General features: G+C 39.2%; 1 protein-coding gene across 1 annotated transcript; it reads right to left on the reverse strand.

The window, feature by feature from the left end:
• Nucleotides 1–318: 318 nt before the first annotated feature.
• ARG1 (arginase 1) lies at nt 319–11,656 on the reverse strand. Its single transcript, XM_004587236.4, has 8 exons — nt 11,355–11,656; nt 7,629–7,701; nt 4,809–4,983; nt 2,389–2,548; nt 1,594–1,688; nt 1,235–1,339; nt 912–1,048; nt 319–679 (listed from the first exon to the last, which is right to left on the reverse strand). The coding sequence occupies exons 1-8, from the start codon at nt 11,499–11,501 to the stop codon at nt 513–515; spliced, it is 1,059 nt and encodes a 352-aa protein (XP_004587293.3). The 5' UTR covers nt 11,502–11,656; the 3' UTR covers nt 319–512.
• Between the last annotated feature and the right edge of the window lie 1,191 nt (nt 11,657–12,847).

The raw sequence follows: 12,847 nt of genomic DNA on the forward strand, positions 1-12,847 counted from the left end.
CCGCAATGGGCCAGTGCGCACCGATCTGAAGCTGGGAACCTTCCTGTTGCTTTTAAGCGGGATGTCTGTTGAGTATGTACGTGTGGAGGGTATATGTACACTTTGTGTTTAGATAGAGGTGATAGACTTTTTATAGAGTTTATTACAAAAAATTGGATACTTTGGTTAATACAGACATTTAGTACCTTGCCAGGTAAGATTTATTTACTGATATTGAGTCCTACTCTTTGTGGGAGGAGAAATATTTGCAACTTTTAATTGAGAATTCATGCATGATCGTTAAAGTATTAAGTCCTTTTTTTAGAAAATGAGAAAATCTTTTCCAATTTCACAGCCTTTTAATTTCTAGTTCCTGAGTTTCACAACAAGAGGAAACAGATAGTTTACACATACGGGATAAACATATTTCTGGAAGAGCAAGTCTTTTGAGCAGATAACTCAAGCTTAAGTACTTTACTATGGATTTGCTGATTACATTATTAGCAATGAGATTTTTGACTGATGTTTCATTTTCACTTAGGTGGGTTAAGGTAGTCGATAGGCTTGTGGTTACCCTCCCGAGCAACTCCAAAAGAAGCCAAGGTTAGGGCTACTGCTGTGTTCACTGTTGAAGTTACTTCTTGAGGCGTCTTCCCCAGAGATGGGTTTACTTCCATTATATCCAATCCTGACAGTAGTCCTACAACAGCAAATGATAATCAGGTAATTTATAAAACATTGATTTTTTTAAAATCAATACTGGCTGACTTGAAAAATTCTCCAATAAGGAGATGTTAACCAATGAAAAAACGACCTAGTTCATACATCATGCGATGGACATTCTGAAAATTTCAGTTGCAACTTGGGTTTTCAGATGAGGAAGATGTAAATCTATGTAACTTGCTTCTTTATGCCCTAAGATATTTCCCTACCTGTCTTGTGAATTTCTTCTGTGATGTAGATACCCTCTCTGTAAGACAGTCCTCCCAAGACCGGTGTGCCAGTAGCTGGTGTGAAAGACGGGTCCAGTCCATCCACATCAAAACTCAGATGAATTGGCCTTCTCTTTCTTTTAAAAACACAAAAATATTGCAGATTAATATTCATAAGATAAATATAATTCTCATCCTGTTTTATAAAAAGTAATGTGCATCATGTCAAGTTCCATTTTATTTACAGACTTCATCAACACCTTGTGGTCAGCGTCAGTAGCCAGTCTATGTTACACCCACATGCACATGCAGGGGCATGTTACCTTCCCAGTAGATAGCTCAACGTTTCCTCCATCACCTTGCCGATTCCCAGTTTGTCCACTTCAGTCATTGAAAAGCATTTAATATTCAGAGTTTTCAAAATGTAGCTGTAAATGAAGAAATATTAAGAAAAAAATGATTAAGGATGACAGTGTTCTGTTCCAGTTTTAAAAGATAAGTGTGCTAAGACACATTAAGTTCTCTGAAATATATAACTTGTGTTGTATTTAACAGCAAATCAATTAAGGTGTAAATTGAGTGCATGCATATGTACATACAGATATAGGTTTAGCCAGCAAGTTACACCCTAAACACAGAAGGATAGCAATGAAGTATAAATCGCAGCAAGGAGTAAACTTACTGCTCGCCAGGGTCCACATCTCTCAGGCCAATGTAGACAATATCCTTGGCAGATATGCAGGGCCTCACCCAGGAAAATCCTGGTATTTCAGGGATCTAAAATTGCAATGTTTCCACAGTTAATTTTGAGTCTCTTGAGTAAATTCTACTTTTTTGAGCTAAAGATGCTTGGTTGGATTGCATATAATAGTGTAAATTTAAAAGCTGTAAGTTCCCAATTCAGCTTTGCTTCCACCATGCAGGAGTAATTCTAAACACTTTTCAAAATTTATTCCAAATGCAGAAATATAGAGAGGAGAGACAGATCTTCCATCCTCTGGTTCATTCCCCAAATGATCACAATGGCTAGAGCTGAGCCCATCCAAAGCCAGGAGCCTAGAGCTTCTTCCAGGTCTCCCACATGGGTGCAGAGGCCCAAATACTTGGGCCATCCTCTGCTGTTTCTGCAGGCCATAAGCAGGCAGCTGGATTAGAAGTTGAACCTTCGGGGTATGAATTGGTGTCCATGTAGGATGCTGGTGCGGCAGGTGGAGGCTCAACCTGCCATGTTACAGCACCAGCCCCAATTGCTTATTTGTAGACATTTTTCCAGTGAACCAGTACACGGGAGCATTCTCTCTTTCTCCCCGCTTCCTCCCTCTCTGTTTTCCTTCCTCCCTTCCTCTCAGGTGTATTTGCCTCCTAAAAACAAAAGAAACACTGTAAAAGCAAATTGACACAAGGCTTCTCACTTCCTTTCTGCCTCCTGAATTTCACAGCATTATTTTTCTACAATAGTCGGCCAAGTAGTCTTTACCTTTCCTTTCAGTTCTTTCAGGAGAAAGGACACAGGCTGCCCATGCAAGTTCCCAGTCGTGGTGGTTGTTGGAGTGTTGATATCAGAATGAGCATCCACCCAAATGACAGCAAGGTCAGGGTGGACACTGGCATGGCCAGAGATGCTTCCAATCGCCAAACTATAGAGGAAAAAAGCTGGTATGAACATTACATTTACAGTGGGGTTAGATACATTCTATCATTGACTCCCTTAATGCTCCCACTTTGTTTTCTATTAAGTGTAATTGACTGATACTTCTGATAGACCTTAAATAGGAAATGCCAATTAAGCACAGTAATAAAGAAAGCATAACTTATAAACTTAACACTTCCTAACAAGTTAGTTATATTCATGCAAGTTGTATCACTAGCATCACAAAAATTTATGATGGGATCTGGCGTGACAGCTCAGTGGCTAAATTCCTCACCTGTTCATATCCTACCTGCTCCACATCCCATCCAGCTACCTGCTTGTGGCATGGGAAAGCAGTGGAGAAAGGCCCAGAGCTTTAGAACCTGCCCCCATGTGGAATGACACGCTAATCCTCTGCCTGTGGTGCCAGCATCCCAAATGGGCACCGATTCTAGTTCTGGCTGTTCTGTGTCCAATCCCACTCCCTGTTAACTGGGAAAGCAGCAGAGGATGCCCCAAGGCTTTGGACCCCCACACCCCGTCGGAAGGCTGGAAGACATTCCTGGCTTTGAACCTGTCCAGCTATGATCATTGCAGCCTTCTGGGGAGTTGTCCAGTGAATGGAAGATTCTTGTTTACTCTACATAACCCTCTTTCAAGTAAAATAAATTTTTAGAAAAAGGAGAGAGAAGAAAAATAAATCAGTAGATGATGCTGTGTTGAATTTTAAAAGCTGATTGTAAGAATACAGGTTATACAAAGGTGCTCTCTTTTTAAGGAAAATGGAAATAGAAGAAAAAAAATTTTTTTTTTTATTTACCTACAGGAGAAGTTCAAGAAACAGTGCTCGGTTCTCACAGCTAAATCAGGCTCACTTTTTGCACACACCTCTCTTTAGTAAAGACATAATTCTTTGAAGTGAATTGTGGACAAATCTTTGTTGTCTCCATTCCCCTCCCCTCCCAACCCCACCCGCATGTACAGCATCTCCTGGTGCTCACTTCTATTTGATGCTCAGACCCCCTGCCTGAACCCTCTACTCTGCAACCGCTCTTAACCAGGAACCACTAGAGTTCTGCCAAACACTCCTCACTCCAAAAGTTAAAACATGAGACTTTGAAACACAATGTCTGTACACATTCTCCCACTTCTGAACATCTAAGTATAATTCAGAGAATTACAAGCTTTCAGATTCTGAGGAAAGAAACAGTCTTGGATCAGCATGCAGGTGCTGGTGATTCTGCATGGTGGGCGTCCTGCCTTTGGCTCCCTGTGCTTTGGCTATTTGGTGCTCCTAAGCTTTCCACATATAAATTTTTTCTCATAAAAATGAAAGTGGACCTCAGCTTCTCAATCGCAGATTTCATATAGAAGCCTTGGGAACTGTTGGCATTAGAAAAGCAAATTGAGAGGATGACACAGTTGACTTTTGAATTGGGTCTCATAAAAATGTTTCTATTTATGATCGGCTCAGGGCTTTTCTGGTAGCATTATCCTTGAGAATAAACATTAAAAGACTCATGTACAATACTGATCATCGTAACTGAGCATCTGAAGATATAAATAGATTTAATAATACAATCCCTTAAAAATTATCCATCATTTAAAAAGATGATGCTTTATGCATAACATAAATTAACATAAGCAATTTTTTGCTGAAGAGTAAGGACAGAAATTAATGACATGCATGCGTGCAGCTATTGAACAAAATCTGCATGTGCAAAGAAAAAAGACATGAAGCAAAGATGCCAGAATTTCAATTCTGATTGAAGTGATTGTTAGGAAAATGTAGTTACCACTGATTTTTGAAATGTGTGTAGGGGTGTGTGTGTGTGTGTGTGCACTCACCTTCAAAAATTTTATAAGGTAATTATTACTTTTATTTTGAGAAATAGATTTTTTACATAATTTCCCTACATGAGATGTATATTTGACCAGTCATCAGGCCCAATAATCTGGCTATGAAATTCTTCAATATTTATTTATTTGGAAAGGCATGGCTATACTAAATAATTTGTTGAAATCTCTTCATTTCTCACAGTTTTGTGCCATAAAAGAGACAGCTAAAGGTATTCTATGACTTCAAATAGAGCAAGGTCTGTCTTTCTGGGGTAAAGTAGAAACCCATATGGTATTGTTTTGAAGGTAGAAAATTTTGCATAAAATTAACCAGTGCTCTCCTGTCTACATTTCTTGTCTAGTTGTCTTGGCTGTGCTTGCTTTATGTCACTAGTGCCAGATGCCCACACGCAGCCACTCCACTTGACCTGTGGTCACCGCCCAGCACCACGCTGACTTTTCCATCCTTCTTGGCTTCTGCCACTGCTCCAGCCAGCTGCTCATTTGCTTTCCCCACCGACCGTGGATTCTTCACATTTTGAAAGGGGCTGTCATTGGGGACATCAGCAAAGGCCAGGTCCCCATAATCTGTTACATCAAGCTCTACAATTAAAATGAAAATGTCCAGTTAACTAAGTGAAAAAGACCAAACGATTGCAAATCAGTCCATGTAGGAATGTTCTAAGAGTATAAATAAACAAACACCATATACTTTTAAAAACATAAGCAAAGGACAAGTCTGAAATGACTATTAACCTCGTGAAGGTAGACATCATCTCACTAGCACCTGCCACGGGTACCTGCTGTTGCCTGTCTCTCAGTAAATGCTTCCTGAATGGATCCAGTGAGACGACATAATATAACAGTGATAACTTTCTGGTTTGGCCCTAATAGAAGACATCACCATCTCTGTCCTCCTTATGTGCTTTCTAAATAATTATCTAATAAACATTTTGATTTTGTAACAAAAACATCTTTTACATCTATAAATTCCCAGAAGAAAATCAACCAGAATTTTCTAAACTTGTAGACTCTATTAACTCTTGGTTCTTACATGTTTGTCCCCTGTTGCCACAGTGCAGCTTCCTTCTCTATCCATTTGGCATTGCCTCACGATGCTGTTGTCAAAACCAACACACTTTATACTGAGCTTCCAGACTAATGCTTCAAAGAGCTCAAAAAGGGGCTTTATTACTATCATACATTCTTTTTTAAAAGGGAAAAAGTTACAAATAATCCTATTAAACTTTTTAGAAAGAGATAACCTCAGGGTAACCCCAAATTTCTAAGGATCTGGACATGCTTTCTTAGAAGACTGAAAACCCTGGGAAATCTTCTGAAGCAAAGAATGTCATGAAAATTCTGGAATACATTCAGCTGAGTGTTCTGAAGCAACTGTCCATTCTTGTATTTACTGCATGACTATGGAGAGCTGACATGAGATCTCTCCTGATTAACACTTGATAAAACTAAACTTGTTTAAGCTTGTTAACTGAGGGACAAATTAATTTGTGCAAGCTTTCTGGTTTTTTTTTTTTTGCCTTAATTTTAGTCTACAAAGAGTTTATTAATATAAAGAAAAATATTGCAAGAAGACAGCCACACTTTCCTCATTCCCTCCTCCACATTCCCTTCCCTTCCTGCCCTCCCCTCATCACTTTTTATTTTCATTTGAATCCATTCTGTATTTGCAGACTTATTTCACCACTAATTATTAATATTCAACAAGTACAAAGTAGAACGATCTCCAATCCACAGGAGAATAAACAATAGGTAACAGCAATGATCTTCACAAAATGTCAACTTCATTCCTATGTACTTATTGGTATTAACTGCTACATGTCAGAAAAAAATATGATACTTGTCTTTTTGAGCCTGGCTTGTTTCACTAAGCTGAGCACCCCTTCAGGCAATCCTTCCTTCCTTTCTCCCACCCTTCCCCATTTGCTCTCACTCTGTCTCCTTCACTTCATCAAATTTATTTTTTCTTCCCTAAAATTCATTTAAGTGTGCAAGTCTTTGGGTTTTAGAAATAACCACAGTCTTACAACTACCACAATAGGTATTCAAGGCACTTTCATTCTCTAAATCCTCTCATGCCCATTTGACATTAATTCTTGTCCTCACCCCTAGGGGTTGTTGATCTGCCGTCTTTGGTCATGCTTTTATCTTTCTAGAACTTTGCATCCATGAAATCATATGGTATGTACATTTTGTATCCAGCATCTTTCTCGGAGCATGTTTTAAAATTCATCCGTGTCTTGCCTGTGCCATTTCTCTGTTCACTTGTATCATCATGTACTATCATTGTACGGATGAACCACTTTTCATTTATGCACTCACTAGTTGATGGGCATTCATTTTCCTTTTTGTTTTATAAATGTTATTGCTGCAAATATCCATGCAGAAGCCATCTGCAGCTGTATGCTAACATTGCTGTTGGGAAAATACCTAGGAGTAAAGCTATTAAATCAAAATGCAAATCTATGCTTATTTAAGAAGCTACCAAATTCTGTCCAAAATGACTGTATTGTTTTGTCTTACCACTGGAAATAGGAGAGTTCCAGTTGCTACACAGCCTTGACAACACTTCATCAGGGTTTTATGTATAAAGATTACGTGCCTGGCCCATACTTTAAATATTGTTTTACTTTTCATTTGCAAACTTGATGTTTGTGTGTATATATATTAAGGTATGAATACACAAGTCCTATACAAGTATTAGTGCTACTATTATCTGATTTTCTTTCTTTTCATGAAGAAGGGTCCTCCTCTTGCCTTTCAATTTCAGTTACCCTGACTCTACTTTTATCTACCCCAAAACCCTTTCTTGCACACACAGATTCTTTTGAACTGTCGTCAAACTGGCAAGACAAACTCTTCTGACAATGCATGCAGAGAGTTCTTCCTCGATCCTACTTATTTAATAAGATGTGTGAGGTGATTTTGTGGTGTAAATGTCACTCCAGATATACTCCCCGCTTTCGTAGCAGCCTATTTCTTCATTCAGTGTGGGGAGCAAACCAGACTTATCACCCTTCAACCTAAAAATCATCTGTTGCTTCCTTCCTGTTGATACAACAGATGATGTCTCAAGCACTTGGGTCCATGACACCCTTGTGAGAGACCTGAAATGGGTTCCTGGCCTACCTTTGACCTAGTTCAAACTAGTACATGGAAGATGTCTCTTAGCCGCCTTATTTCAACTAAAATAAATAAACAAAGCAATAAAGTGTATTTTAAATTACCTTGTTCTTTCAGTTTCTCAAGCAGACCAGCCTTTCTCAGTGCTATAGGGCCTTCTTCCACCCCTCCTCTTGGCTGAACAATTAAAAACACAAGTACTTCAGACATTACCATGGCCGTCCCATGCCCACAGTAAGAATTGTCATTATTTAATTAGTTAAATTATAACAATCATTTTTGAAATTGCCATAGAGCCAGGGATATGCAGTAATCACCATTGTAGAGTAGTAATTTATAGGAGAAACTAGAATTACAAAAGGTAAACACCCAGCTAAGAAGTGACACAGTCTTATTTCTGATTCAGATTTTTGTACCCCAACACCTACATCATTCTCTTCACTCCATGTTAATAACACAGTAAATGAGTATTTGTTCAAAAGCACTGCTATTGGATCCAGCGCAATAGCCTAATGGCTAAATCCTTGTCTTGCATCAGCCAGGATATCGCATGGGCACCAGTTTGTGTCCTGGCTAATCCACTTCTCATCAAGCTTCCTGTTTGTGACCTGAGAAAGTAGTAGAGGATGGCCCAAAGACTTGGGAACCTGCACCTGAGTGGGAGACTTGGAAGAAGTTCTAGCTCCTGGCTTTGAATCAGCTCAGCTCTGGCTGTTGTTGCCACAATCAGTGGACAGAAGATATTTTCCTTTGTATCTCCTTTTTGTGCAAATCTGCCTTTCTAATACAAATAAATAAATCTTAAAAAAAAAAAAAAAGCATTCCAGTTGATGGAGATACAATAATGCAGTGAAGAAGGCTTTTCTACCTTTAAGTTACTCGGAAGCCGACAGAAAAATTGGACCTCTTCCTGATCATGTAGACAGTGTTTCTTCATCTTTACAGCCCAGTAGAGTGCTGCTAGGTTCATAGTATGCCTATGGTTTCCTGTCTGTTTTTGTATCATATGCACTGTGAAATTTCAGTTTAGCTTGCTTTCTAAATTTATTTATTTATTATTTGAAAGGCAGAATTAAAAAGAAAGAGAGCTCCCATCTGCTTATTCACTCCTTAAATGACTAGACTGAGCTGAGAGCCATGAAGTCAGTCCAAGACCTCCCATGTTAGCGGCAGGGACCCAGTTACTTGGGCCATCACCACTGCCTTCTAATGTCTGCATGTAGAGAAAGCAGAAACGGGGAACCCAACCAGGTATTCAACCCAAGAACTCCCCTATGCTGGTGGCTTAATCACTAGGCCAAACGCATGCTCCAGTCTCACTTTATGTACCTTTGGGACATTGTATTTTGAAATGTAGGGTTGACATATAGTCAGTACACAAAAACCATCAATTTGGTAAAATTTCTTTCCCACCTTCCAACTTTAAAACAAATCTCATAGGCTCTTTTGCTGACATAATGTTTGCTGTATCACAGTCATTGATTTTCTCAGAGTGACACTCCTTAGTATTGTGTTACGCTGGATTCCTCTCACAAAGGGTCTTTTCTGTTGCTTGGTTTCACACTTTGGAAATGGCGTTCTTAGATCTACTGTCTTCTAAAGCTGGGTCTAATCTCTAAGTGACTGCCAATATAAGATTTACTGTTGAATCAAGCCCTCTTAAAGAGGTGTCCGTGTAAGTCAAGGACATGGTCTGGACTGGAATCAGACTGTTTTATCTGGAATCACACAGTCAGGGCTGAGTGACCCTGAGCAAATTGACAAATCTTTCAGGGTCTCAGTTAATGCAACCATAAGATAAACATAACACCTACCACATTGTTGGCCTTTGCTAGGGGAGAGACAGGGAGTGAGCTTTTTCTCAAACTCAGCTTCGGGTTATCTGCCATCTCATCTCTTTTGCCTGTTTGTCCAATGTTTTTCTCCCTTTAGGTGAAGACAAATGCTTAGGTACTGGCCATTTTTTTGCTCTCTATGACTCAGTAGAGAAAAATCTCTCAGAGCATGACACTAGCCTTATAGTCATGAGACAGCACATTTCTTTCTCATGGTCAGGTTGGAATGGAAGGAAATCTTAGGGTGAAAACAATTACTGAAAATGGTAAATGCATCAGGCTGCATTTTAACATAGTGTCCCACAGACAGGCTGCCATTATCTGTCAACCTAGGCATTCACTACATAAAGAAACAGAAGTGCTTTCTTAAACCTCTCTCTCCCTCAATGCCCACAATAAGGTCAACCAGGACCAGAGCACATTTGGTCTCTCTTCTTCCTTCCCTCCTCTCACCTTTCCCCTTTCACCTTCCTTCCTTCCTTCCTCCCTGTATTCCCTTCTTATTCATGTCCCTTTTTCTCTTCTTCAGTTTTTATTTCTTCCATTTTGTGGGTCAGCTCCTGACCCAAGCAGGTATGGGCACACTGGATTCTAAAAGAAACGCTTTGGGGCTGGCATGATGGCTCAACTGGCTAATCCTCTACTTCCAAGCACCAGAATCTCAAATGGGTGCTAGTTCATGTCCCAGCTGCTGCATTTCCCATTTAGCTACCTGCCTGTGGCCTAGGAAAGTGGCGAAGAATGGCCTAAGTCCTTGGGACCTTGCTCCCATGTGGAAGACCTGGAAGAAGCTCCTGGATCCTGGATTCAGAGCAGCTCAGCTCTGGCCATTTGGCCACTGGGGAGTGAACCAGATGGCTGAAGATCTTTCTCTCTGTATCTCCTTTTCTCTGTAAATCTGCTTTCCCAATGAAAATAAAGAAGTCTTAAAATTAATTAATTAATAAAACACTATCCATTAGCGAAGTGCCCTGTGGTCTGGGTGAGCCTTTGGAAGATTTCCAGGGAGGCTGAAGCAGCATTTACTGCCAGTCCAAATGTAGTTCCTGTTTCTAACCTCTGACCTCTCCCAATCTGTTTTGCAATAAAACGCCAGAATGAACAGCAAGAGTTAAAAATTAAGAGGAGGGTAGAACACTGCCCAGAGTCTGAAGACCCCATTTCTAGCAGAATTAGCCTTAGAAGTTTCAGTTCATACATGGTCCTGTTTGGTTTTGTCCTTTTATACTCCTCTTTGAACATAGACTCATGCTGAAGTTAAGGTATTCTGTCATCTCATTGTATTTACGAGAATGAGTGTTCCTAGGAGGAAGAAGTGCCTGAACATTCATGTCGCTGGTGCATGTTGGTTCATGTATACAAGGCTCTAACACAAGTTAGGATCTTCATAAATCATTAATCCTTTCAGTGCTGCCAACTTGCCGTGGGGTTTTCCCTTAATGTTTCTTTCCCCCCTCAAAGAAGTTCTCATTAAAAGACTCATTAAAGCCCTAAAATAACAAGAATCATTCAGAAAGTTGCATAAAGCCATAATATTTGGGTTAGCCACATCAGAGGAAGTCTGGAGGTTGCCATAAGTCTATTAAGTTATCTAGACGTTAATTGTACAATTAAACAAAGGTGTTTTCTTAAACTTCTCTTTCCCACTATACATTCACAGTAACATCAAAAGCTAGAAGAGCAACAAAACATCAGGAGCCACAAAACAGAAATAATCCTTTGTAATTCAAATGAAAGGGTTTTCTTAAACAAGATGAAAACACATTCAATAAAATGAAGATAAAAATGAAATTGACTTTGAGGTCAGGAGCCCAGGGAGCCAATGGATAGTGATCATTGATCAGCCAGTGCTGTAGAATCGTATGAGGACTCTAAAAGGTATTTTTTTGGCCAGAATGGCTCAGGAAATTTAACTAGACAATAAACCCTTATAAATGTTCAAATTCCACGTTTTCAGAAAAATGCCATATGCTTGAAGCCAGGCTTTGTACTCACCTGTCCCTTGGAGAAGGGGGCTCCAATGATCCCGATGGATTTTGACTTGGAACTCATGCTCTGGAGCTCCTGTCTGCTGCACCTCTGCTCTCCAGCCAGTTGCCACTCTGTGCAACCCTCAGGAACCAAGGGCACATCTTTTCCCATTTATAATTGGGTTGAATCTGTTTACCTTTATTCTAATGAGGGCACTGGCTCCACCTACTGAATCGAAGAATGACAGAGTCCACAGAAATCTTGCAAATTCTTCATACGTGAAATAATCATGATTCTTCTGACCCTTGGTATCTAATTAAGTGAGCATTATTCAAGTTCCTGGTGCACACCCTTGTGAAAGGGCCAACTGAATGACTAATCTTTCTTTAGAAAATTGACAATTGTGGTTTCACAACCATGTAAGAATTGATACATTTTCAACTGTGCGAGCTCAGGACAGGACACGTACTTTCTCCAGATCCTGAGTCCTTGTAGAATACAAAATGGCTGGGACTATCAAGATAGTCCATCCCTAACATCTTGAGTGAAGGTTTCAGACACTAGGACAAGTGGATAATTCACAAGATATACTTCATAAACCATTAGGGCATACTCCTGGGGAAAATAATGTAATTTTTATTTTTGATAATTAAAAGGAAGAAAGTTATTTGATTGAAAACTCAGAGTGTTAGCATTTTTAAAATACGGTGTGCAAAAAAAAGTTTTAGAATCATAACATCATAAAAGAGGCATAAAGATAAAAAAAATAGCTAATCTTTTTTTCATGTTATTAAGTTTCCTGGAAAGTTGTCTATCATCCTTTAAAAGTATGAATGAAGAACAAATACACCCTAAACATTTTTCTAATTTTAAAATCACACTTGGTTGTAATTTAAAAGGGAAATTTGCCAACTGGAAGTGTATTTTCTTTTTCTACTAGTTGTAGAGAATATTGTGGAGTACACAAATTCTGTAAAGGATGGAGAATTTTGCCTGCTATAGTCCCAGGGCCTGGGTCAGTGCTAACATTGAGTCCACATGCTACTCAATATTTATTAGGTTAATAAATAGAAGAATCAAGATCTCACAGTTGCATTTTGAGATCATTTTTCAAATAGGTTTCTTGTCTTTGCCACAAATGTTCTTACATATCCTAAATATGTACATGTATTCCTTCTATGGTCTTGATATTAACCTCTTGCCCTGTTGACAAAGTTAGACTTAGAATTTGAAGTGGACAGTTTAAAAAAAATGTCCTGCTAGGCTTTATGTTTGGGAAGCAATATGTCCTTCCCATTCCCTATGTCACACACAAATACACTTACATTTTCTTTTCTCTCCTTCAGAGAAAGCATTTAGCTCATTAGTCCATCTACATCCATTCTGGTATGTCATGCACATTTTCCAATTGTTTTCCCTTGGATCAGCCACTAGTTTCCCCAACAACACAAACCAAGTAATCCACTCATTTTGCTGTCATCATTTTAATGAAATTTCTCTAAATACATGGGTCAGAT

The sequence above is a fragment of the Ochotona princeps genome, chromosome 1 (genome assembly GCF_030435755.1).
Source record: "Ochotona princeps isolate mOchPri1 chromosome 1, mOchPri1.hap1, whole genome shotgun sequence".
NCBI lineage: Eukaryota > Metazoa > Chordata > Mammalia > Lagomorpha > Ochotonidae > Ochotona > Ochotona princeps.